Source organism: Leptodactylus fuscus, chromosome 7, assembly GCF_031893055.1.
Source record: "Leptodactylus fuscus isolate aLepFus1 chromosome 7, aLepFus1.hap2, whole genome shotgun sequence".
Classification (NCBI taxonomy): domain Eukaryota; kingdom Metazoa; phylum Chordata; class Amphibia; order Anura; family Leptodactylidae; genus Leptodactylus; species Leptodactylus fuscus.
Window position 1 is genome coordinate 71,890,950 of NC_134271.1, and position 27,993 is coordinate 71,918,942.

General features: G+C 41.2%; 1 protein-coding gene across 1 annotated transcript; it reads left to right on the top strand.

Moving 5' to 3' along the window:
- Positions 1–367: 367 nt before the first annotated feature.
- AKTIP (AKT interacting protein) lies at positions 368–16,872 on the top strand. The gene is made up of 10 exons (XM_075282077.1): positions 368–532; positions 5,428–5,521; positions 5,986–6,191; positions 7,495–7,559; positions 8,502–8,602; positions 8,697–8,785; positions 9,000–9,098; positions 10,145–10,252; positions 13,109–13,169; positions 14,091–16,872. Exons 2-10 carry the CDS (start codon positions 5,477–5,479, stop codon positions 14,196–14,198), a joined length of 882 nt encoding a protein of 293 aa, XP_075138178.1. The 5' UTR covers positions 368–532; positions 5,428–5,476; the 3' UTR covers positions 14,199–16,872.
- Positions 16,873–27,993: the final 11,121 nt, after the last annotated feature.

Consider the following 27,993-nt stretch of genomic DNA (forward strand, 5'->3'; position numbering starts at 1 on the left):
AATTAAGGATCTGAGACAGAGACAGACTTGGGTCAGACCTAGGGACTGACCCTCCACATATGTGGGAATGCTGAGCGCAGTGCAGTTATAGAATAACCTGCCCCGACCCTGCGCCTGCCAATCATCCGCTTGCCCTTCCCATTATGGCACAGCGTTACTACTCATGCCCTTCCCTTTCTATATTTGTGCACTTGTAAGTCCCACCCACTTAAGGGTGATTGACCAGGAAATGAGCCAATGGGAGCTCTATGTGTACTGCGCCCAGGTGGCCCCGCCTCTTCACAGCTTTCCCCGCCACTAACAGCAAACTGACAGCTCTGTTAGCCAACGAGCAGCTGCGGCGGTCGCCATGGTTGCGGGCGGGGAGGATATCCGTTGCTAGGGGCGGAAGCGGCTGGCGGTGTTGATACTGGAGTGAAGCAGCAGCAGTGCAGCTATGACGCGCTGCGGCAGGGGATAAAGCGGCCGAGCAAGCACCGGAGAGCAGCGTCACGTAGACTGCCCTGCGACTGGCGGACATGAGATAGCGGAGGTACGTGTACGTGTGGCAATCAACTCCTTCACAGGCCTCAGAGCCACCGAGCCCGGTGCCGCTGCCCAGTCTGGCACGGCTGTCATTTGCTGACCAATCAGGAAATTCGTCCCGCCCCCTGTGGTTGCGTCTCTTCCAATCACAGGTGGAGCTGACTGTGATTGACAAGGCTAGACCCCTCCATGTCCTAGACAGCAGGTTCATAGCTCAGCATGTTATTTATGTAATTGTGAGGAAGCCTAATGGTGAGCCTGACCGCTGTGTGTGTTATAGCGCAAACTTATGGCTGGTGCGTTATATGTCGTCACATGTATAAGAATGCCACAGCTCATTGTGATCTGTCAGGGGATAAGCAGTGCAGAGGTGTATGTCAGCCGCTTATCTCCCGAGAGACAGGATTGGACGAGTAGGCCTTCTCTGTACTTGCAATGGGATCTGTCAGGTGCCGCCACGGTGACTTTAATGGGAAAGTTAGTCTAGCATTGCAGGTTATGGGCACATTGTCTGGTGAGGTTTCAGATACCCCAGATCAAGTTCCCAGTTGTGCCGGTTCAGAAGCAGCAAGTGAATTGGTGACCAATACAGGAAACTTCTTTTGGGTTAGATAATGCTCTTTCCAGATACTTCAGAAGATTCCAAGTGAGTGTCCTCCTGGCGGGACATCTGGAGAGAGGCTTGGCAGCGCTACCCCCTTTAAAATGACCGTCTGAATATTACACTGAAGTTTTTGCTGGTGAATTTTGACGTGGAATCTGCTCTTAAAAATGCCTCCCATTCATTTCATTGGGAGTTACTCAGTTTTGTTCAGTTAGTGGGGAAAAAAAAAGCAACATGCCCATCTTCACGTGGATTCCACGGCCGAGTCAGCCGCAGTGTAGAAGAGACTCCGTGCAGTTGTTCGGCCTTGATGTTGGCCACGTATCAACTCTGGCTTGATTCATATCTGCTCATGGGTTTCTGTTCGGTGGGCTTGCGTGGGTACCCCCTGCATGGAAATCTAATCTGTATAAAAAAAAAAAAACAAAGAAAAACCCTGGTTGCTGTAGAAAACTTGCGGATCCCCCCCCCCCTTTTTTTTTTTTTTTTTTTTCCTCCAAATAATAATCGTGAATAAAATTACTCTCAATGTCCAAATGTTCTGAGGTGAAGGAAGGATTGTCCTACTGCGTTCTCACATGTTGCTACTGAGGTGTTGGACTGTTTATGTCCACCTTTGGACCTATTTATAAGTTCAGATTTGTGTACCAATGTTGTAGCAACTGCAATGCAGTAGGTTATCCACTTTCTACAATTGATGGTTAACGCTCAGCACCGTAATAGTATGGCACTGTTTTGCTGTTGGCACAGGTGCTGTGCCTGTGGCATTTTTCCTGGCACTCCGCAGTGTTGCATAGCCGAGGCCTCAGACAAGCCGCCAGAGTCGGAGTATCTTAACCCCCTGGATGTCTCATTATTGCCATTCCATGTTGCTTTGTGTCCCCTTTTGTCACAGTAAAAAGTGTTTATTAAAAAAAGATTACATCTATCTATCAATACCCAAAATAATGTATTTTGGTTATCTCACTTTCCCTTTAGCAATATAAAGTGACCAAAAAGTAATTTTTCAAAAAGTGGAGTTTTATTTTTAAAAACGGTAAAAACAATATACCGTAAATATTGTAGCATCACAATCTGAATTACGCACTGGACTAAGTTGCCATGTCAATTTGTAATGTGGACTGAACACAGTAAAAACTAAATGCAAAAAAGATTTTCTCTGAACATTTTGTGGTTACAAGTTATTGTCTTTATTGATTTCCATTAGTTACGACCATGAATGCAGGACCTTTCTAAGATCAGAAAATCAGCTATGATTTCTTTATTGTGGCCGGGATATCTTCTGATACATGTAGTGTCCCTACCTGATAACCCAGCTACAATAAGAAAATCATGGCTGGATTCCTGGCAATTCCCAGACCATAGAAAGTTTCCGCATTCGTGGTTGTATCCATTGGCAACTGATTAAGACAAACTGACACTACTAAGATAGTTGAAGCAAATCTTTAAGGCCAGGCCCCACGGGCCAGAAATGCTGCTGAAAAAATTGCGTCGTTTTACAGTATGGGCAAAGTGGATGGGATTCTAGCGAATCCCATGCCCACTTTTGCATTAAAAACTGCCGTGCAGATACACTGCAATTTCTAAAACCAGCACGTTTTTGGAAATCGCAGCATGTCAATTATTTCTACAGAAACACTACCGGTTTCCCCATAAGTAATATTACTGATTGAATATTTATTTTTACTATTAGGGCTAGTTCACACAGGGGGCGGTGGAGCGGATTTTGGCACCGAGAGTGACGCGGGGAGCCGCATCACTCTCGGGTCAAAACCCGCCTGCCACGACAGTCACGGCTTCCCCCTCCGGAGTTGGCTCAAATGAATGGGCCGACACCGGAGGTTACAGCCGCCAGGCGGACACCGCGGCTCATCGAATCTGCCTGAAGAAAGGGCAGCTCGCTGCTTTTTTCCGCTAGCAGTCTCCATAGACTACCGTTGTGAGGGGGTGGATTATGACGTAGATTACACGCCATAATCCGCCCCCTCTGTGAACGGCCCTTAGGGTCCATTCACACGAAGGGAAAATGGTGAGGAATTTGGTGTGGAATTTCAGCGCTGAAAAAAGCCTCCCATTGACTTCAATGGGTTCCTTTTTCTGCTAGCAATGGTAGTTTTTTTTTTTTTTTTTTTTTCTCAGCGCTGAAATTCCACACCAAATCCTCACCATTTTCCTCTGTGTGAATGGACCCTTAAGCTACAGGTGTGGTCCAAATGAATTCACAGTTGTACACAATCTGGAGACTGCAGCTGTCACTCAAGAGCAAAATAATACAATCAACTAGTGGCCCTAAATAGTCGCAGTGTAGTCCTGGTCTGCAGTAATTGTCATCTGGGCATGATGGGGTGGCAAATAATTCTGCATTATACTATAAGCGCGTCATGTTCTTGTGCGTGACTCCCGTGATGATCTCTTGTCATCACACCCAAGAGTCACCACTGTTCAATGAAAGCGGCTTGTTGCAGTCATTGTCCCCTGGTGATGACCTGAGGGCGCATTGTACTGTAAATCCCCCTATGGTGAACAGTGCTGAGTGATCACAACGGCTGCACGATAAATAGGAGTCACAATATGGAGGATGGATATAATGAGTCCAACGTTGAGGTTTTGATGGCAAGAATACTACTGCTACTAATTCTTCCTGTAAAAGGTAAAATTGTAGTAGACAATAGCGTCTGATTCCATGGTGTCCTGTATTCTGCTATAGATGCCAGTGCAGGGTCTGTGGCAGAGGCTTGAAGATACAATAGCACTGAGTCTTCTAGCACGTTCAGTGCCAGTGTGGACGCTGTAGAATTAATGACTGCTGCAAAGTGACTTCACTTTACTGCAGCATCTGACACAACCTGTTCTGTAATATGAGAGGCGTGAGTTCAGCTGCCAGTCCTCCTATAAAGGTATGTGAATGGGTTCTGGAGTTTAACCGTGTATCAACCAGGAGTAGAGGATTGACTGTATGGTAGGACTATGAACGCCGCTGTAAATGGATGGGGATATGAATGCACAGCTGGGGAGCAGCTTGTCGGTAACCTATGCTGGAGTTGTGGAGCTTCACTCTGTACTTGTGCCTGGGGGGAGGTTTGCTGGCATTAGGATGACGGGATCCTCTTTAGACTTTGCTCTGGGTAACTCATCAGGCTTGGCTGGATATTGCAGCGTTTTGTCATTTTGGGGTTTGCAGACGTTTCCGGTCTTCAGAGGGAAATCTAAAGTTGCTGCATTCCTGACACACAGCTGACACACCCCTATGAGGCATCACTACAGTATGGCCTAGTTAAATGCTTTCCCAAATGTCGCTCCAACTTTTTGCAATATCTCTGATCTCATTTGCTCTCTAAATAGATCATTGGCGTGACCTCATAGTCTATTTGTTGCAGCCTTAGAATGGCCGCAGAGAAGCTCCTCAGTAAACAGAAGTTCTCTAATCTTACTTATCTGTCAGTTTATTAAAAATATGTTTGGATAAATCAGGTTAGTCAGACAATGATAAATCCTTGCACTTAAATACAGCTGACGTTCAGGAGACTTGGGAAGCTGGATGACAATGCCTGTGGGAGTAGTAACGACATATCAATGACTAGTGTTCGACACATTCAATCTGTCGTGTCACAGGACAACTCAAACATAATTTCCAGGTAGTTTTTACCTTCTGGGGAAATGTTTTGTAACCTTTGATCTCAGTTTACTGCTTTATTGTGTGCACCAGGTTTCTGAGCAGATAAGACTGTTTGCCAAAGAATTGCTATTGGGTGTCACTTTGGGTTTGTAACTACCAGTTCCAGCATGCCGTGTATGCTGTTGCTTGTCTACTGTACATGTAGTATTTACAGATGACAAACAAGGGGATACAATAAGTGACTTGGCACAAGCTGGCATCATTGTAGGGGCAGGCATTTGTGAGGACCGCTGACTGTATGAACATGAAGCTTCCTCTGTGTGCAGCATGAAAGTTCCTCTTGACCATGTCTTTGGTTTTCATAGGGTTAATTTTCCTATAATTCCCTGAATCCTTTGAGAATGGATAGTTCAGCTGCGGGCTGAAGTCTTCCCCTTTGACTTGGCATGCAGTGAGCTCAGTCAAGTATTCTGGATAATGCTGCCTTTGTGCGACGACTGCCCCATTGCCTGCATTGTGCTACAGGGAAACCATCTCCGTTTATTTGAAAGCGTGTAGATATGGTTGTAGGCTTTCATTTGTATAGACTTGTCCTACCCCAATGAAGGCCATAAAGCATTTAGTCTGCTGTGGCCATCAGAAAACTTTAGTTCAGTGTTTATTTTTTGCTTTTGTCTTGCAGTGGCAGAGGTTGAGCCTCAGAACAGAGACGTGCTTATCCCAGAGGTGAGATGATGAACCCATTCTGGAACATGTCATCAGCGTCAGTACGAAAGGTAAGGACCAACGAGGTGACATGAAAAAACTGGTTTCAGATCACGCTCAGGAGATCTGCTCTATCTCTCCAAACTTTACTTGACGCAAGTGCAAAGTGGATGTCCCATATAGAAAACCCATTGTCAGATTGGACTTAAATTCATAAAGGTACTGTAAATTTACGGCACATTAATACTCTTCACGTAGTAGCTCATGTCTGCCTTTCCAGCTACGTAACGCTTAGTTGAGTGCATGTAGTGGACCTTGTAATCCTGTGCCAGATGCCTTCTGCTGATCCTTAAAAGACCCAGATCAGCTCTGCCAGTGATTTTTGTCACTATAGAGACCTAAATCTTAACAGGGCTGCTATGGATGCAATAAGAAAGAGTTTTTGTATGTATTTTTATTTTATTTTTTTCCCAATCTGTCTAATCTCTGGTCTGTAAATTACTTTGTTGATAAATTGCTTCTCACTTATTTTCAGAAACCAGATGAGGAGAAGACTGTAACGGGCGACCAGAAAATCAGCCCCCCTCGCTCCTCTTCAACCAAGAAACAGCTTCCTACTATACCGAAGAATGTAGACCCTACCACTAAACCTATCTCTCCTGCCCCCACTGCACAGTCCACAAATGGAACCCATGCATCCTATGGTCCTTTCTACCTAGAGTATTCTCTTCTGGCAGAGTTGTATGTATCTTTATTTACAGTGTTTCATGACTTTTTTGCTTTGAAGCATCTTGCTTCCATGGTGTGCAATGTATACTGCAAGTAGTGGGTAAAATGCAGAATGCAGGCAAGAAATTCTATTCTTGTGTGGCTTTTAGGTGTTAACTGTAAACCTGACCTCCTCAAAAACCTACTTACATGTTTGTCTTAGCTGAGTGGCCTTGCTTATTTCAATAGGAATTAGAGAGCCAGCAGGTGCTGGACATCTGCTGATGGCTTAAATCTTGTAGGGTAAACAAAACGTCAAAATCCAACATACCTAGTCTTTTTGTTGGCTGTTATTAAGACCGCCTCCCCAATTCACATGCGTGTGTTTTGAATAGGGACAGTGAGGTTAAGTTGGTTATAGCAATTGCATAACTGTTGGGCAAATGCTTGGCCAACAGCTATCTTATCCAACTCCCCACATTTACAAGGCTGATTGTATATATATTCTGAATGGGAAGACTGTGAAAACATTACTAACTTACCGTATGTCTACAAATCTCCATCACCCCCATTCTTAGCTTGCAGAATATTGCGGGGTGCCGGAAGGGTTTGTGCTCAGCCTCTTCTACTGTTCTCTGCTACATCACTGACTCAGCTCAGCTCCTTCAGCTGATATTTATATAGAGCAGAGTCTGTCATGTGCCAGAGTTGCAGCATCAGATGAAGCAGAGAAATGAGACTTCTGTCCCGCTGCTGCTTTCTGCAAACCTATAAAGGGGGTAGCGGAGAACTGCATATATGTTAGTAATGCAGGCGTAACATGTAGCTCCTGCTCCACCTATACTAGGCCCCAGTTAGTAGCTTAGCTGTACGTTTATCCACTGCACACTGTAATTTGCTAGTTTTGGAGTAAGCAGCTGTTGCAGTATCTCCTATAGAACTCAAGCTACTGCAGATTGCAATGATTTCCTGAGACTTGTGTGCACAGATTACATAAGAGTGCTTTATAAGACTTCTCTTATGTTTTCAGTGGTATCATTTACCTTTTTGTTCTATTGGAAATGGGCAATAATGCTTTAGCTGATCTGTTGTGGTACCCATAGGTATTGCCTACAATTCTCATGCCTCAATGGGATTGTTCTATTGCATTTTTTATTTATCCAGTCATTCCACTCTAAGACACTGCAGAGATACTTACTACCGAAGTATCTTAGTTGCTCACAGTATCTTATTATAGTGCAGCTGCTGTTTGTTTCCCCACCTCCAGGGGAAGATCGCAAAATGAAAGCTTTATTTGTAGACTTTCTTAATATTTTTTTTTTTTTTCCTCTAACAGTACTCTGGTGGTGAAGCAGAAACTGCCGGGTGTCTATGTGCAGCCATCGTATCGCTCTGCTCTAAGTAAGCACTATCTATTATTATATATGACCTGATGATGCCACCAATACACCTCATAAACAAAAAAGGGTTGAGCCAACTTTTAAAGTTATCCCCTGGCCATGCTTGTACACTCCTACTATTTCTGGCTGAACCATAGAGAACAAATGGAGTGGTAGTGTTCCTGCACAACCTGACATTCAATTTAGATGGCGAAGTTGAACCCCAGTTCGGTGAGGGAGTCGCTGGTCGGGTCCACTACAATAAGATGGTTATATGCTATTCTTTGGTTAGGGGCTAACTTTTAGCATGGAAAATCTTAAATGAATAGTACAGACGAATGTAAGAAACTTTCAATATATCTTATTGAAGAAACCGCTGTTTGTGGTTTACAATGTCTTCTCCTTATCCAGCTCAGGCACAGAACATTTTGTGAGACTGTTTAATAAGTTTATTTTCCCCTTCTGTGCTGTGATTGGACGCTTATCTTGAAATATAGCTGTATTAATTATTATTAAAAGAACTCCATGACTCGGTGTAGAAGCTGCAATTATTTGTATATCTTTTCCTGCAGCCTCTTCGTCCACCTCTCCATAGTTTAATACATATAAAAAGCAGCTCTGCTTGACAAATGAAGAAGGAAACAGATTTCTTAAATAAGAACTATACTGAAAAGTTTCTTATATTCACTTGTCCTATTCATTTAAAAGTTTATATAATTGTCTATGCAATGTAATTGTCCTTTTTGTCTATTAGTTATAGAACAGATCACTTTAATGAATAAGCCAAGTTTATGTGAATATATCCACTTGCCATGATGTAGATAATATAAAGTAGGCCGAAATCTGATCTGCTGTTATCCTGACCATTTCCTCTCCCTGATAGTTTTACTCCAGAGGTATTGAATTCTGCTGTGCTCTCTTATTGCAGTGACTGTACTCATTTATTTTTATTTTTCCCCCCCAGCGTGGTTTGGAGTAATCTTTATACGACATGGCCTATATCAGGATGGTGTATTTAAATTCACAGTGTACATCCCTGACAACTATCCTGACGGAGAATGTCCGGTGAGCATTTAATAGAAACTGTGATAGAAATGTCATTTGGTTATATTTCAACTTATGTCACCTGATATGTGACTTCTATCTTTCTGTACCTTAGCACCTTGTCTTTGACATCCCCGTTTTTCACCCACTTGTGGATCCTGTCTCTGGCGAACTGGATGTAAAAAGGGCATTTGCGAAATGGAGGTGAATGTAACTGATTTCTTTGCAGCCCATAGAAAACCCTGGGATCATAACGGGGACTGGCAAGCACCACTGTTCTTATATGAACTCCAAATATAGAATGGTACAGTCAATGATCATAGATGGGATGGTGACCATGACTTTCAGTCAGTCAACAGACAATACCTAACATTTCTTGAAATTCTGCTATTAGTAACTGTTACTTTCTTTATTTTAGGAGAAACCACAACCACATATGGCAGGTGCTTATGTATGCAAGACGGATCTTCTACAAGATAGACACAACCAGCCCACTGAACCCAGAAGCTGCGGTGCTGTGAGTTGCTTTTTAAATTCCCCTATGTGTTGGAATAGTCTTTAGAAAGTCTATTCTAGCCCAACTTTTCTTCATCTATTCTTCAACCCCTGCTTGTGAAGGCATCCTCCTCTTCTTCACTGCATCAGCAGAAATCCTCAGTACAATGCATGCAAATCTGGCGGATACGCTGTACCAGAGGCCAGAGTAACCGAAGCGAAAAATAAGAGGAGAATGCCTTCATATGAAGGGGCGTGTAACAGCAGGAGGAGGCAAAATACTGGGAATGACAGTACTGTGCTTGGAGCACAGGGGGAACACAGAAATTGCATATACGTATAAAGTGTTTTATTCACAAATGGTGTTGAACAGATGAATAAAGGTAGGGCTAGAATAGTGTGGGGTGTGTTTTTTAGTTTTTATTTTATTTATTTTTTTATTTAGGCTTTTCCAACATGTTAGGTAAATTTGGCTAAATCAAATGATAGGCTGCCTCTAACAACATTGTTTAATAATGTACAGTAAATGCATGCGCACCAATGTAAGAATGCCTTTCACCACCATCTCTAGCTTTTAACAAGTGCCATTCTAATTCTGGCACAATTGGATTTTTTCCCCTCTAGTTTACACCGTTCCTGAGCAATCACTTGTTAGTTTCATCACCCAATATGCTAATTAGATTGTCAGAATGTCTGTTCCAGCCCAGGACTGCCCATCTGACATTAAAGTGCTTAATTATTATATTGGGTGCTGAAATGAACATCACTAATTACTCATGAATTTTTATTAAAAACTTATTTTATTTTTTGGTGATTTTTTTTTTTTTTTTCACTCCATTGCAGACTTTGATCAGCCAGTTTAAAAACTACGTGTGTATGACATGGTCAGCTGATCATTTGCTACTTCTCTCATGTCACTGGTGAGATTGTTTTCATGCAGCCTCTCATTATCTTACATGTAGAGTGGATTTTAATCCAGTTCTTTGTGTGTAGTAGTCCTTGATCTGGGGAAAAAAGATTATGGATAGATTTATGGTTGGTTAAAATATATATATATTTTTTTCTTAGATATGAAAAAGATGTTCAGCTGTTTAAAAGCAAAGTGGTAGACAGTGTTAAACTATGCAACAGCCACTTATTTGACCAGCCGAAAATAGAAGATCCCTATGCAATTATGTAAGTGACTTAAATATTATGCATTTGTGTGTCACTACTAAGAATCTGTACCCACATGATAACTGTCTGCATGACTCATCCATAAACCTGCTAGTTCAGCTTCATATGTGTTTTTGAACAGGAGAGTTGTCTATAATTAGTAGAGCTATGCTCTAAAGTTGGGGTAGGCAACCTTATTTGTACGGCATGGCAACTTAAATTAAAATCAAAGACTAAGTACTTGGTGTGCCATGCAGTTGTAAGGCTGACAACCCCTATACTAAAGTAATATACCAGAAACCATAAATCGGAAGAGCTGCCACAAGATGCTACTGGACACGTGTTTACTATTTCACAGGACACGCATGTACTTTGCCATCAGAAGCAATGAAAGTACACGTGGTAAATGTATGTGTCCAGAAGTACTGTGTGGCAGAACCCTTTGGGTGGCGACACACTATGTATCTGTAAGTAATGTGTTCCCTCCGCACAGTATAATGACCCACAGGGGCTCCTCCACTCGATCAGTGGGCTCTGACATTTGGTAGAAGTACTAAAGAGAAGTGAGCCAGCCATGCCTGAGTCCATGTTGTGCACATTTATCCCATCCCATCCCCTATCCACAGGATCACAGATATGGGTCAGATTGCTGGAGGTCCGAATGTCCTCCCCTTAAAGCCCACTTGTAAATGGTGTGCCAGTGCGCTTGCATAACCAGTGCTCCATTCACTGCTAATCTTCATCAGTGTCTGCAACCCTATAGCAGTAAAGGGAGCACTAGTCACACAAGCGCATTGGCACTCCATTCACAAGGGAGCTTTTGGGGGGACTTTTGGTCTCTCGTTTTGCTATATATTGGGGGAACTGCGTGGTTTAACACCCCTGCCCCAGCGATCTGACACTTATCCCCCATACACATACAGTGTGGAACAAATTGTTTGAAAAAATGTAATAAATGTGGTGCAAGACATGCACACCAAACTTTTGCTGCAAACTTTGCCAGCACTCTTGCTTGATTTGGTAAATCTCCCACAAAATGCTAACTTAACAATGTTATTGCAGTGTATCTAGAGTCATCTAATCTCACTTTCATCCATACATTTTTTGAATACTTTTATTATAGAAAGTTATCTTATCCCCAGTCTATCAACTAGTCCAGAGCTTGCTTTCCTATATAGAGCAGAGCTCTAAAATGTCCCTGATTCACACTGTCTATACTTTGTGCTGTGTGCAGAAAGTACTGTGGATTTCTGTGAGAGAATGAGCACAGGATAAACCTCTAAGAAGTCATAAAAACGCATTGCAGTCAGTTCTTGGTGAAACTTGTGCCTTGCTTTATTTACAATCTGGCCACATGTCTTCTCCATAGTGGTCTCTCCCACAATAAACCTGCCACCATTAACTCTCATATCCAGCAACATAGCATGGCTGTAAAGGCCAGAGGTGGGAGGTACCAATAGTATGCTGGCTGTGGCAAGAGCATCAGCAGGAAAAAAGGAGGGTGACATTGATGTGGCTACTGCATGTGAAAAGCTAACTCTGCCTTCCTTGATGATGTAACACTGGCTTCTCATCCTCCATACCTGAATGATGCTGGCCTCCTTTTTTTAATGCTGCTATTACTGTATTATAAATAGTTAATCCTGATGCGGCACCGCTGTAAATGCTGTCACCACTTCAGGACAAACTTGATTTTATAATGTAGCATCAGCAGTGAAAAAGCCATTTAGGTATGCAGAATGAGAAGCCAGCATCATATCATCAAGCAGGGTGGTGTCGATCATGTGTACTACATATCCTGCATACCTGAATAGTGACTCTCCATTACAGCCGTGACTGATGCTACCGTATATACTCGCGTATAAGCCAAATTTTTAAGCACGGTTTTGGTGCTGAAAAAGCCCCCCTCAGCTTATACTCGAGTCAAGCAAAAAAAAAAAAAAAAGCTTTAAAAAAATAAATAAAATTAAAGTTCTAAATCCCTCCTTTCCCTAGAATACATATAAAAAGAGAAAATTACTGTGAAACACATACACATTAGGTATCCCTGTGTCTGAAAGTGCCTGATCTACTGAATATAGGGGATCTGCAGTGCTCCTGTTCCGTCGGCGCGCGGCCCAAAACTCCGGTGGCATGTTCGGCACTCGGCTGCCCGCACATGTGACGCCATGTTCTTCATCTTGCTGTGCGCCTGGCTGCAGCGTCTATAGCTCCGCCAATCGTGTAACGGCTAAAGGGCCTGAGATGATGTCATCTCAGGTCCTTCAGCCAACACCGATCGTAATTTTGGTGCTCGTGGTTGCCAAGCCCTATAATATGCTGTGATAGTAAGGTGCCCATGTTTGATTCCGGGTAACATTCTAGCTATGTGTCAAATTTCATTGAAATCCGTTTGGCCGTGATTAAGGAACAAACATCCAAACCCACAAACATCCAAACACACAAACTTTCACATAATATTTGTAGGATTTTTATAATCTTTAGATATGTTTTTGTGTGTATTGTTAGACAGCAGCAAGGCTGGAGCTGCACAGGGACTGACACTTTATCAGATGGTATACTGGGTGGGAAACTGATGATGCAAGTAGGCTGTACTGGGCCTGGATGAAAACTGCTAGGTGTAGTGGGCAGATGAGCACTGACACTCCCACAACCAAGAAATATAACCCTAGGAAGAGAACCCCTATAAAGGGGCTCAGTTATGTGATGTCATTCATGTGCAAAAACATAAGATTAATGTAATTGTTTATAGCCTCAGTATTAATGGTAGGACAAGATCAATTGTATATAAGGGCTAAGAAACTAGATTGTGTGATAATGGTTCACTTTATTTATTACTGTTGTCATTTTAAAATCCTTTCTTTTCCTTTTACACAGGTTTTCTCCATGGAATCCTGCACTACATGATGAAGCCAGAGAAAAAATGTTGGCACAAAAAGTATGACTATAAAATAACCATTCAGGCAGTGTATGTACATTGGTTGATGGGATTCCATTATAATAGGGTGTGCATCTGGTGCATTGTCAAACATATCCATAGGTTCCTATTTGCTCCAGAGACCAAAAGTGTTAACTTTTTAATTCTGCTGGGCTTTTATGTTGCCCATAGAGATGAGCGAGTACTATTCGAAACTCCAGTTTCAAATCGCACAAACCCATAGGAATGAATGGACGTAGCCAGCACGCAGGGGGTTAAGCCGCTGGCAAAGTCTGTGTGTCGGCCGCTTCCATTCATTCCTATGGGTGTGTGCTATTTGAAACAGCCGATTTGAATAGTACTCTCTCATCTCTAGTTGCCCCATCTTCCTATTTCGTATAGAGGCAGGCATTTAAATGGAATCCGTCAACCAGAAAATCAGTATTAAACAAATGACGATACATTGTAGGGCGGCTTCTACACTTACCAAAGATGTGTGGGTTTTTTTTTTTTTTTTCTCCTTGCATTGCATCTTTTATAAAAATCAGCAAAAGAAAAGGCTTTAGGGGGCATGTTTTCTCCTGTTGGGATTTCACTCTGCTCTATATAATTGTTCGGTACTGCTGCTCAGGTTGCACCCCTTCACTTCCTCACTGCTTGAGTGACTCCTTCCAGTTTGTCACACTTTGTCTGCAGTTAGTAGCATTATAGAAATAGAAATTCTTAAGCAAAAAAGAAATCTTGTAGAACTCTTCATTACATAATGATTAAACTTTTATAAGAAGTCAATTTTATTTTAGGATTTAGATTGTTGTTGTAGGAATGGTCATAAGTATCTTGCATAGATACTACTGCTTTAGGTGATGCCACTTGATCAAAATATTTCAATTTATTTTCTGCAGTGAATTGTTGTTCAGCTGCATTTCTTTGTTTTCTACCTAGAGAAAATCTGAAGAGCAGAATAAAAGCCTCCATGCTACTGGTTTGTCCTGGGTGAAACCCGGATCTGTCCTGCCGTTCAGTAAAGAGGAGAGCGTTTTACAGACCTAGCGCTGGCTGCACACAGCACAGGAAGGGGAAAGCAATGGACTCTAATTCTTAATGATGGCATTGACTGTATTAAAGAAGGTGGGGAGGGTTAATCCTTGCTCTTTCTCCTCCATAAAGATCAGGCTTTCAATTTTATGTTGTGGTTTTCCAACATGGATTTGGATTTTAACTCAATCTGGAACCTAAGTGTTTCATTCCAGGTTTTTTTTTTTTTTATTTAATCCCATGCTTCTGGACAGTGGAGCATTATTTCTCCACCTAAAGTTGTAGGAAAGGCTGAATATTTGCAGAAGGGTGGGTCTGCCGTTGTGCCCCCTCCAGGAGTTGCATGCACGCTTCGGCTTCTTTCTGCAGAGCTTTTGGCAGTTAGCAAGATGTTCACTCCTTTATTGGATGCACCTATTGGAAGGTTACTGGAATGGATGAGGGTTTTGGTATATGGAAGATTAAAAGGGGGTTAGGAACTACATGTGATACAACTATACATTACATATAACTGAAGTCTGTAGTATAATGATTTTAATAATGCCTTTCTTTGTGTAAATACAGTTAGAATATTAAAATTGTAAATACCGTATTTGATAACTCCACATCTAGCACTTTTTTTTTTTTTTTGGAGTGGGAGATTTTTTGCAGATTGGAAAAGAATGCCCTACAGTGTAACGGGGGCCAGACCGGTTTGTGAATGGAACCAACCTATGCACCTTGGTTTGCAAGGTCATAGAGAATGACAGGTTGCATTTTTATGAACATTGGCTCCTCCTACAAAATGGCTGCTTCCAGTGTGCATCTGTTATAAGTATGCTTTATTGGGTAAAGGGGTACACTGCAGCGCTGACTTTCTACAGCACCTGCAGTGTTGTCACACGAGCACACATCAGTCCTGGTGAGAATAATCTGCAGAATTGTTTGTTTTTCTTTAATGACCACCAATGTTCAGTTTGTTTTATGTTCATTCAATAAACGGATACATTTGTTGCTATTGCTGCTTGATACAGAGACTAATGTGTGTTTTGCTTGTGACTGACGTAGGGAAGGGTTACCATAAAATTTTCTTTTGTATCCCATTCTATTGGATTATTTATACTAGCAGACACAAGGTCTTGTAAACTCAGATTCTTTTATCTTCAAACTTGTGCAGCAGCTTTCTGACCATACATTAATCATTAAAATGGAAACCATGTATAGTAAGTGGTTAATGTATTGATGTGTGCAGTTATAAATGGGTTTAGTGGCTAAATAGCCGTTAAATATTTTTGATAGAGTCCACCCTTTGTGTGTGTTGTGTTGGGGGGGGGAGCAGCTAAATTTTGCAACAAAACTTGTAGCCTCAGTATGAATCCCCTTGCAGACGACCATGTGCAAGATCTGTGTGCTATTCGGGCTTTTCCCCAGATGACATACACTATTAATTTCTGTGGATTACCCAGTCCTGTGTGCAGGCTGATAGTCTCTGCCACAAAATTTGAACAGGGTCCTATTATTTGATTTTTGCAGTCATGCTTCCGTGGCTCCTATTCATTGAATGAATGGGGCTGTGGAAGCACGGCCAGTGTATGGGTGGCACAGATGACCGTTCGTTCACAGCCGGCAACTCTCTATCTATCTAGTGCTGTTTTCATAATTTGACCTGTGAATCCCATTTTTGGAAATCGCAACATGTCAATTATATCTACAGAAATGCCGGCGGCTTTACCGTACATATAATGGTAACAGTCCGTGGAGGAAAACTCTGAACTTTCTGTTCAAAGCTATGTGGGAAGAACCACGATGCATTCCCACAGCACTTTAGCGCGGTGTTTCCGGCCCATGGGGCCTTAGCGTAAGGTGGATAAGATTCTGGTAAAACTGATATGGGATGCATACTTCACATCTGTAGCATAGTAATTTCTCAGTTGTGCAGTTTCATCATGGATTTCATTCTGCTATGCAGAGAAGGAAATCTAAACATTTTCTGAATAAATTTTGGGGAAAAAAAACACTGCAATGTTAAAATTTTTATATATAATTTTTTTTCAACTTGTAGATTTACAGAAAAAATGCTCCAGAATAATCTGAAGCATTTCAGTTCTGTATTTCCTTACTCCCTACAGACATACTAATATATAATGTGTATTTTATTTTCCCAAAAAAACACTGGTCAGATATTGTATTAAAATTAATGTCAGAGTTATTATCTAGAATCGGCCCCTGTGATAAATCTGGCAAACTTTGACTAAGACCTCATATAGCGGGCTGCAGGAAAAAGTGTTTCCTTGCAGACTGCTTCCATTATACCTGTAGGGAATCAGCCAGTGTTTCTGTAGGTATAATTGACATGTTGTGATTTCCAAGACCACAATGGTTTTGGAAATTGCAGAAAACTACATGCAGCAGACGCGCCGCAATGTGTGGATGCAGGGACTGTAAAATGCTGCAGTTTTATACTACAGCATGGGGGTTGGCAAAAATACAAAACACAGTAGAAAAACAAGCATTTTTGGGATTATTTTCCCGTGATTATTATTTATTTATTTTTTTATTACCTGCCTCAGGTTTATTACGTGCAGGAAAATAAAAGTGGCAGCTTCTGTGAATTTATTACAGAGCTGATTTTCATTTCCAGAAATTTCTGCAAATGTGAATCTTTCCAACAATTGCCATATTTTTCGGACTATAAGACGCACTTTTTTTCCTCCCAATATGGGAGGAAAATGTGTGTGCGTCTTATAGTCCGAATGCAGCGTGTGCAGCGTCTGTGTCCTGTCTATGAGGAGCAGCACGGTGCCTGCCTGCTCTGCTCCTCCTTCCCTGTCTGTGTCGCGTGTTTGCAGGAGCGAGATATGAGAGGCAGGGAAGTAGGGGCGAGCCAGACAGGTGAAGGAAGCGTGGTTTCAAGCTTGCCGAGAAAACCACACCTCTTTCACCCGTCTGGCTCGTCCCTCCTTCACTGCCTCTCAGATCTGGCTCCGGCAATGAAACCACACAGACAGGGAAGGAGGGGCGGGCCAAATGGGAGGAGGCGTGGTTTTCTCGGCAAGCTTGAAACCACGCCTCCTTCACCCGTCTGGCCCGCCCCTACTTCCCTGCCTGTGTGGCTTCATTGCAGAAGCAAGATCTGAGAGGCAGTGAAGGAGGGACGAGTCAGACGGGTGAAAGAGGTGTGTTTTCAAGTTTGCTTAGAAAACCACACCTCCTTCACCCGTCTGGCCCGCCCCTTTTTCTCTTCTTACATAGCTTCACTGCAGGGTGTCTCTTTCCATCCATGGATGAGATTAGATAGGATAGATAGACAGACAGACAGGATAGATTAGATAGATAGATAGATAGATTAGATTAGATAGATAGATATGTTCAAATCACCCCCATATCCCTATAATACATATAACACAAAAACATTACTGTGAAACACATACACATTTGGTATCCCTGTGTCCGAAAGCCCCCGGTTCTATTTACATTGGTGAAATATTATATTATTAGGTTATTAAATATTTCACCAATTTTTTTTTTCCTTAATTTTTTTTTTCCCTATTTTCCTCCTCTAAAACCTTAGTGCGTCTTATGGTCCGAAAAATACGGTATATAATATTACACACACTTATATAAATTATACCTGCCAATTAATTGAGGATAGTTTTTAGGAAAAGTAAAGAAACTGGATAATTCTGTTATTTTTGATTAGGATTTGGAGGTCTTGTGTGTGTGTGTGTGTGTGTGGTGTGTTTTTTTTTTTTTTTTTTTATCAAATGTTTTCCTGTCCCACTATACTACTAGAGGGGGGGGCAACTTTATGTTCATTCCTTGCTGGATAAGCCAATAGCAGTTGGAGTGCCGGTGTGATCTAACTCAAATTTATTACTTCATTTTGTGCAGGATGAGGCCGCGTTAACATTTTTTTGGTGCAGCTTTTTGATGTATTGTAGGTAACCAAGGTTAGGAGTGAATCATGAAAAAACCTAATTGTATAGGAATTTTTTTCTTAAATCTACGCTGCTTAGTTTTGCATCAAACTATCTTGTGTAGGCACTGTGTTTGGGAAAAGTTGAATATATTGGACTAACACTACAAGGGTGCATGCATATGAACAGGATTTACATGCAGTTTTTGAAGTGTATGGTGTCGGGTTTTTTTTTTTTTTTACTTTAATGTTAACCCGTTATGATATGCATTTCTACTTTTACCTACACAAACAAAATCTGCACATAATTACAGAATTGTTTTCACTAGCTGCAGAAACTTCTCAATAAGACTCTCTGGAATCTGCTGTATTTCTGCCTCTGCGGTTTGGGATCACTTTTCTAGCTAATGGAAAAAGTGAGCTCCTAAGTTAAAGCTGATCTGTTGCAAAGTACAAAATGACTTCATAGCTGTTGTGCCCCTGAACAATGCGTTTTATCTACTCGCTCAGATTCTGGCCAGGAAGGTTTTCTCTGAGAAAGTTATGACCCACATCATAAATAAGACCTAACTCCAACTTGCATTTAACCTACTAGGGGCTTTATCTTTAGAATGGGTGGACAGATTTCAGAGCGCTGCTGTGCCCAAGAGCGATTTGGCAAGGAAACGTGTCACTTACCATTTTGTAGTTTGACAGGGTGGCTTTTACACTTTCTAAAGATGCCTTTCTTATTCTTCATTGCAACTTAATTTTCATGAAAATTTGTGTTTTCTTAATCAAATTAGCAGAGAAGGGCTTTAGCAGTGTTTTCTCTTGCTGGGGCTTCACTCTGTCACACCTTGCTCTAGATAACCGTCCCTAATACAAAGTAGAAGATGTTAATCAATGGTGGACAGTAGTTATGGACAGTTATCTAGAGAAGCCCCAGCAGGAGAACAAACACCCCCCCCCCAAGCCCTCTTCAGCTAATTTGCATAAGAATAAAACAGATTTTTATTAAAATGTAGAAGCAGCCCCACAAGGTACTGTCATCAGCTGACAAACTCCCTTTAGGCTAAGGCCCAATGCAGTGAATTACTGCAGAAATGCATGTTTTTATCTGCAGGTTTTTTTTTTTTTTTTAAAGTTACTTTGCCACCATTATATGGGAAAATTCCAGCCTTTCTTTAGGTATAATTGACATGCTGTTGAGATTGCAGAATTAAATCTGCAATGGAAATGTTGCAATATGTGGATGGGATTTACCAGTTCCATACACTTTGCAGGTAATGTAAAATACTACTTTACGTGGCTTTGTTTTAGTACACTAATCTCTGCTTTTGTAACTGCAAATATCAAAGCACATGCAGGTGACTGGGATTATTTAATGGACATTGCAATGTTTTGTTTTTTTATGGGGGGTGGGTGGTAATGTTTAAGACCTAATTCAGTCACTTATTGCATCCATGTTCAGCCATTTGTATTGTTTATGTAAATTTGATTCACTACAAGTATCGGTGTCTGTTTTCTACATTCTGTGAAAGTGTAGTCAAATAGAGGTACAGCTTGTATATCTGAATAAGCCCTAACCATACAGTTGGAGATGTGTGTAATTGATGCCAGGGTGGTGTATAGCAAGTGGTGCTAAAATGGACAGAATAATGGGGAATGTACCACTTAACATAATCTGCTGCTTACAGTTGGTGTGAGCTAAAAAAAACCACAAACTCATTTAGTGCATTAAGAACAGGAAAACATTGCCTCTGTTAATAAATGTAAAAACTGTTTTCACCAGCACTTCATGTATTGTGTCATTTAAGGTAACATTTTCCCTATATCCTTTTGCAGTTGCAGTAAATTCACGTGAGAAGTAGTTACTGCTGTGAGAATTTTCTAGTTGTTGAAGCCTCTTTAGGTTCCAATATCTGCAGTTTCCAATGAGTATCGGCAGCAGAGTATTTCACACACCTCATTTCAGCGTTACCTGTGCAGTTATAGCGTTATAGTGCAGTCAAGCTTAATATCATTTTCTAATAAATATAACCTTAAAACGGCCATGAATACCTACCCATTACACATACAGGAGCTTTATGGCATCCCACTCTTCTGTGAAGGCTTTCTGAAAGGTTGTAGAAGTTGTGTGAGAATTTTCATATTTGGACAACACTTCCAACTTTGTGCAGAGTATCTTCGTATGCTGCAACATTAAGATTTCCCTTCACATAAACTAAGGGGCTAGATCAACCCCATAGCATTATCCTACTTCAACCAAATGTTACAGGAGGTGCAATGCAGTCAGACTAGTAATGTACTTGTGGTAGTCAGCAAACCAAGATTCATCCATTGTGAGATAATGTGTTTCATTCCTCCATACAGTAGTGCAGTCATGTAGTGTATATTACACATCTGACACTTGTTAGTGTAAAGGTATGTTCACACGGTGCATGTCTGTCAGCCATTTTCCTGTGGCTAAATGGGAGAGGCGGTCCGGAGAAGAAGACAGAGGTGTTGCTGGAGCGTTTTCAGACAGTACAGGGGACGCTTGCAGCGCTGTCTGAAAACTCATTTACAGAACGAAGATATTTCTCGGAACAGGGGCATGGATCAGAATAATAAAGGTAAGAGAAGAATAGCCTTTAAAGGGGCGCTATCATTGGAAAAAGTCATTTTTAACCATCACATCCTTGCATAGCCTTTAGAAATGCAATTTCACATTTACCTTTAGTATGTAAATTGCCTCAGCTGTTTTTGAAGAAGTCTGTTTTTATTCATATGCTAATGAGCTTCCAGATAGCTCAGGAAGTTCCCAGCAGCCTCTTCTCTTCTATTGGCTCCTGTCTGTATGGACAAACAGGAAGTAATCAGCAGCCTGTGCTGAATACACCCATAGGAAACAATAGCAAAGAGGAGTGCACGATGGTGCACCAAGAGTCCAATTAACATATGAATAAAAACTTATTCAAAAACCACTGAGGCAATCTAAATACTAAAGGTAGGTGTGGAATAGCCTTTCTAAAGGCCATGCAAGGATGTGATTAGTTAAAAATGACTTTTCCTAATGATGGAGCCCCTTTAAGGCTATGCCTATGTGTATTTAGTAAGAAAGGTTATACTAATGATAGAATAAATTTAAAAAAACTCTAAAAAGGACAAGTTGTAAAGTTATGTAAATCAAGGAAGTAGCAGCAGTCCCCTAGTTCTGCAAATGGCCAAATTTACAACCTGAGGGGCAGAATCATTAAACTGAGAGAGCTTGGTTTATCACTTCAGGAAATAGTTATGCACTCAGGTTGTTGAAGGTTGGAAGAGGAATGACAGCAAGAGTTTTGTGGAAGTGGATGGCCTGTCTAATTGGAAGAATTGTATGTAGTGATCTATTCCATACTGCAAGTACAATTGGACACCATTGATTAAGCCTAAGGCAGCAAACAGTATTGACCCAAACCATCAGAATGTGTTTGCACAACACTGAGCTACTTCTCAGAATTCCGGTTACATGTGTTCTATTACATCACAAATATCAAAATCTATCATGGTGCAAAGCAATGGAAGATTGAGTCAAGCTTTTGTCTCAGATGCAGTGGGTAGATAAAGATTGGTCATATCACGTGAGTAACAGCCTAGTGAGGCCTTCATAAAGAAATTCACAGTCTTACTTCCAGGACTATAGTATAGGGTGTCATAATGTATGGTAGCTGAATACCTCTAGTCTTCATTTCAGGTGTATGAAGAGCATGGCCTTACATTGATTTGGTTGTGGAACCAGCAATATGCTCATTTCACCTAAGTGACCCCAGGAATTTTTTTTTCTCTTCCTATAGTGCAGTGGTAGGCTGTCCTTGTGGTACTGTGAGCAACTTAAGTGACGTAAACATGCTACTATAGCTTGACATGTCTCTTGACTTATCGCCTTGGTTGCTGCAAGTAGCCAATCTTGATGGCTTGTGTGGCATAGCATGCATAAGACAATCCTTAACCTCAAATGACATCAAGGCTTTAATTCCCTGTGTCTAGAACAAAAGTTCCATAAGAAACAGCTTGACTGCTAAATTATTGACTAGTTATTTAAATCCAACCTAAACGGTCAAACAACTTTGTATTTTCTGGTGGTATTTGTGTCAATAATTCTTGTAATATACTTTCAGGATAAGGCCCCATGTTGTGGAACACAGCTGTACTTATAGTAATTTAGGGGGGGGGGGGGGGAAAGCAGCAGAATGCAATATTTTTTTTCCACATACTAATTGTCTTCCCTTATTAAACCTACAGAGAAACTGCAAGCGTTTCTGCAGGTATAAATGAGATGCTGCATTAACACCCCCCCCCCAGCAATGTGTAGATGGGGATTGGCCAGAGTATTGTATACTTTGCTAGTACTGTAAAATACAGCATTTCTCCACAGCAGGAGAGTTTGCAGCAGAGTTTGTGAAATGTGATTCTTTAGCTTCAACCAGATTTTTGGTTTTCTGTGAAATCCACTTTGACTCACTTTTTTTTTTTTTTTTTCCCACAGTTATTGGCAGCAGAAATCCTCATTGCTACAGACTTTGTGTACACGTGTAATAGATAGCTGAGACTGGAGGGGAGAGGTCAAGTCAGGCAGTATAAGGCTCCATTCCCACGGAGTAACGCGCTGCGCATTAAGACATGTATACACGTGTCAGAGTGTGAGCGCTCAAAACAGATCCCATTCACTTCAATGTGTGCTGGCTCACGTGCGCTACACATTGAAATCATTGGGTTAAAAAGCCTCCCATTGATTTCAATGTGTAGCGCCCGTAAGCCGGCACACATTGAAGTGAATGGGATCTGTTTTGAGCACTCACACTCTGACACGTGTATACGTGTCTGAATGCGCGGCACGTTACTGCATGGGAACGGAGCCTAAAACTTAGAACTCGGGTTCTGGTGTCATTTTTAGGATGAGGTTGCAATTCTACCTTTTATATTTTTAGAAACATCCCTAGTTGAAAATGGTCAGAATTGAGAACAACTGCACCAAATATACCAATCCTGACACCGGTTTCATCTGGGGATTACTTTGAAAATAATAAAGTTAGAATTGTGACCTTGATGGTTATGTGAAAGATGAGAACCTAATACATTTATAACACTACACATAAGTGTGAGAAGCTGGGGGACAGGGTCATATTGATGTACTATACCCATACAGTCAGAAGCTGTAAGCATTTCTAATGCTAATAATGGATGAAATTTATATCAGTGTAGAATTTCACAGAAAGAAGCTAGAACTTATTAAAGAGGCTCTATCAGCAAAATTATGCTGTATGAGCCCCACATATGCGTAAATAGCCTTTAAAAAGGCTATTCAGGCACCGCTAATCTTATTTTAAACCCCCATCCAGTTTTAAAATAAAACTATAAAAACATATGTAAATCATACCTGAACATGCACAGTGGGTGGTCGTGCACGATATGACGTCATCTTCTGACACGCCTACCTCTTCTTTCTTCTTGCAGCGACGCCCTCTGGTCCTGGCTCTTCCGCGTCCTCTTCTTCCGGCGTGATGGCTTCAAATCCCGTGCTTGCGTAGTAATGCTACCCTCTGGCGCGCTACTGCGCAGACTTCGGTGCTCAGGATGCTCATTTCCCCTTACAACTTCATGAGCGTACTGGGCATGCACAGTATGCTTGCGAACTGCCATTGCTAAAAAAAAAAAAAAAAATGGTTCTAAAGCCTGCGCAGTAGCTCTCTGGAGGGAAGTGGTGCCTCAATAGCCTTTTTAATGGCTATTCACGCATATGTGGGGTTCATACAGCAAAATTTTGCTGATAGAGCCCCTTTAAAGGGATCCTATCATTAAAATGCAATTTTTTTTTCTGACTAACACGTAGGAATAACCTTAAGAAAGGCTATTCTTCTACCTTTAGATGCCTACTGCCGGTTGGTAGAAATCCCGGTTTTCTTTGGTACGCAAATGAGTTCTCTCGCAGCACTGGAGGCATCCCCAATGCTGCAAGAGAACTCTCCAGCGAGGCCTCTATCTTCTGGAACGGTCTCTTCACGCGTCTTGTTCCGGCACTGGGGGTCAAACTTCTATGCATGCGCAAGTACAGTCATGGCCAAAAGTTTTGAGAATAACACAAATATTATATTTTCACATGATCTGCCGCCCTCTGGTTTTTATGTGTGTTTGTCAGATGTTTTTATCACATACAGAAATATAATTGCAATCATATTATGAGTAACAAAAGCTTATATTGACAGTTAGAATGAGTTAATGCAGCAAGTTAATATTTGCAGTGTTGACCCTTCTTCATCAGGACCTCTGCAATTCTCCCTGGCATGTTCTCAATCAACTTCTGGACCAAATCCTGACTGATAGCAGTCCATTCTTGCACAATCAATGCTTGCATTTTGTAAGAATTTGTAGGTTTTTGTTTGTCCACCCGTCTCTTGATGATTGACCACAAGTTCTCAATGGGATTAAGATCTGGGGAGTTTCCAGGCCATGGACCCAAAATCTCTATGTTCCCTGAGCCATTTAGTTATCACCTTTGCTTTATGGCAAGGTGCTCTATCATGCTGGAAAAGGCATTGTTGATCGCTAAACTGCTCTTGGACGGTTGGGAAGTTGATCTTGGAGGACATTCTGGTACCATTCTTTATTCATGGCTGTGTTTTTAGGCAAGACTGTGAGAGAGCCGATTCCCTTGGCTGAGAAGCAACCCCACACATGAATGGTTTCAGGATGCTTTACAGTTGGCATGAGACAAGACTGGTGGTAGCGCCCACCTCGTCTTCTCCAAATAAGCTGTTTTCCAGATGTCCCAAACAATCGAAAAGGGGATTCATCAGAGAAAATGACTTTACCCCAGTCCTCAGCAGTCCACTCCCTGTACCTTTTGCAGAATATCATTCTGTCCCTGATGTTTTTTCTGGAGAGAATTGGCTTCTTTGCTGCTCTCCTTGAGACCAGGCCTTGCTCCAAGAGTCTCTGCCTCACAGTGCGTGCAGATGCACTCACACCTGCCTGCTGCCATTCCTGAGCAAGCTCTGCACTGCTGGTAGCCCGATCCCGCAGCTGAAACACTTTTAAGAGACGGTCCTGGCGCTTGCTGGTCTTTCTTGGGCACCCTAGAGCCTTTTTGCCAACAATGGAACCTCTCTCCTTGAAGTTCTTGATGATGCGATAGATTGTTGACTGAGGTGCAATCTTTCTAGCTGCGATACTCTTCCCTGTTAGGCCATTTTTGTGCAGTGCAATGATGACTGCATGTGTTTCTTTAGAGATAACCATGGTTAACAGAAGAGAAACAATGATGCCAAGCTCCAGCCTCTTTTTAAAGTGTCCAGTGGTGTCATTCTTACTTAATCATGACAGATTGATCTCCAGCCCTGTCCTCATCAACACCCACACCTGTATTAATGGAGCAATCACTGAAATGTTAGCTGGTCCTTTTAAGGCAGGGCAGCAATGATGTTGAAATGTGTTTTGGGGGATAAAGTTCATTTTCTAGGCAAATATTGACTTTGCAAGTAATTGCTGTTAAGCTGATCACTCTTTAACATTCTGGAGTATATGCAAATTGCCATTAGAAAAACTGAAGCAGTAGACTTTGTAAAAATTAATATTTGTATCATCCTCAAAACTTTTGGCCATGACTGTAGGCTCTGCCACTGGGTGATATACCTAAATAAAGGATAATCTGCACAATACTATAATTTATATTGCATATGTTCAGTGGTCATACCAGACTGCTGAGGATGGACTGTAAAGATTTCTCCTGTCCCCAATTCTACCCATAGCACTGTTTGAGTTCAACATCTTTCTATTCTGCAACTTTCTTTTACTTAACTGTGATGCTGCGAAGCCTCTAGGTATAGTAAGTAGTCTACACTCGTTAAAATGAAAGACCAGTTGTTTTTTTTGTTTTTTTTTTGTTTTTAAACCCTCCTTAGAATAAAAGAGCAGCAGCTCCAGTAGCTGCTCTTTCACAGTATGTTAGGATTCAGTTGCAGGCAGGGACACACATTTCTGAATTTTTTCACTGAACACAAATTGCATCATAATTTCATGTTTGCTTTTATATAAAAAAAAAATCAATCAAATGATTAGTTAACAAATTTATACATAATGGTTTATGAAAAAAATATACATATAGTTGCTGAAAATCTTTATAACACAAGGAATCTCCTAAATTCATTGTACACATATTGAAGAGGTTCCAAAAACATAACCATATCTGGAGACAATTCAATGTTAAAACATGTTTACAAATATAATGATTTTCTCTAATCACCTTCATGGTGTCTTGTCTTAATCAGGTGCCAATGGATAGGATCATGAAGGTAGGAACTTTCTATGGTCAGAAAACCAGCCAAGATTTCTTAACCCCTACCTGTTATCTGCCGTAATAGTAGGGCGTTCCTGAGAAGGACTTCCCATAAATCGCCATAGTACTATGGTAAAGCATAGTGCACACCCTGCTTTGTGGGTGTCAGCCGTATGTTATGACTGACACTGTGCTCTAATGCCCCCGGTCGGAGCTGAGTTTTCGGTACTAGGATCCCAATCTGCTCATCCCCCCCCCCATTATTTAACATTATTTAACCCACACGCTGAACTACATTTAAAAAAAAAAAAAAGTGGAAAACTGCACAAAATAATTCTTCACCACCTTTGCCTCACAAAATGTTCAATAAAAAGTAATCAAATGATTAGATGAAAACCAAAATGGTACCAATAAAAAGCAAAGGTCGTCTTGCAAAAAAAGAAAAAAAAAAGCCCTCAACCAGCTCTGTCAACAGAAAAATAAAAATGTTATGCCTTTCAGAAGATGGCGATGCAAAAATAGATTTTTTTCTGTAAATTGAATTTGATTCTGCACAATTAGCAATGCATTCATAGAAAACAATATAAATGAGGTATCGACGTAATCGTACAGACCCGCAGAATAACGGTAACATGTTACTTACTGTATGCTGCATGGGAAAAAAAAAAAATATAAAAAAAAAATGCCAGAATTGATGTTTTCTTTTACATTCCATCCAGAAAGAGTTAATAGAATGTAGTCAAAGATACAAGCACCCCAAAAATGGTGGCATTGAAAATTACATCTCATATCGCAAACAACAAGCCCTCATATGGCCACATTGCCCAAATAAATAAATAACTGTAGCATGTACAATGTGAAGACAACCCTCCCCCCAAAAAATAAAAAAAAAAATTGCCAAATCGTTAGGGCATAAATGGCAGCAGCAAGAAGGAAATGAATAAGCTGTGCGAACGTATATCAGGGGACACCCCAGATTTACAGCTTATGAGAGAGAATACACCAGTGCTGATCCCTCAGAATGCCGGCCCCGTCCGTGTCATAGGAGCTAGAGGGAAAATAGCATGGGATTTGGTATATCCAATATACTTTGCACAACTTACATATTCACTTCTGGTATACTAATGCTCACTACACCACTTAATAAATTCTTTGAGGGGTGCAGTTTTCAAAATGGAGTCACTTTCTGGTGGATTCCAATTTACTGGCATCTCAGGGACTCTGCAAACATGACATGGTGTCCAAAAAACAAACCATCTAAATCTGCGCTCTGAAAGCTAAACAGCACTTCTTTCCTTCTGAACCTTGCTGTGTCTCTCGAGCAGTTTAGGCCCACATATTTGACATTGTTGTAATCGGTACACCCCACTTAACTAACATATGTGGGTACAAACTGCTAGTGGGCACAATGGTAAAAGTAACCCTATTGGCGCTCCTTCCCTTATGGTAGTCGAGAGCACTTGCAAAGCAAATTATGGGATGCATTTTCTCCTTTAACCCCTTGTGAATATGTAAATACAAGGGTTAAATGAACATATTAGTAAAAGAAAATGAAACGTGTAAATTTCACCTCCATTTTGTCTTAATTCCTGTTAAGCACTTATAGGGTTGAAATACTTGGTATATGTTGTTTTGGC

Excerpts from the sequence above, each read along its gene's own strand:
- AKTIP (XM_075282077.1), top strand. The coding sequence starts at position 5,477 with ATGATGAACCCATTCTGGAACATGTCATCAGCGTCAGTACGAAAG. Across the intron at positions 7,560-8,501 it reads ATCGTATCGCTCTGCTCTAA|CGTGGTTTGGAGTAATCTTT; the intron begins GTAAGCACTATC and ends TTTCCCCCCCAG. Across the intron at positions 10,253-13,108 it reads GAAGATCCCTATGCAATTAT|GTTTTCTCCATGGAATCCTG; the intron begins GTAAGTGACTTA and ends CCTTTTACACAG.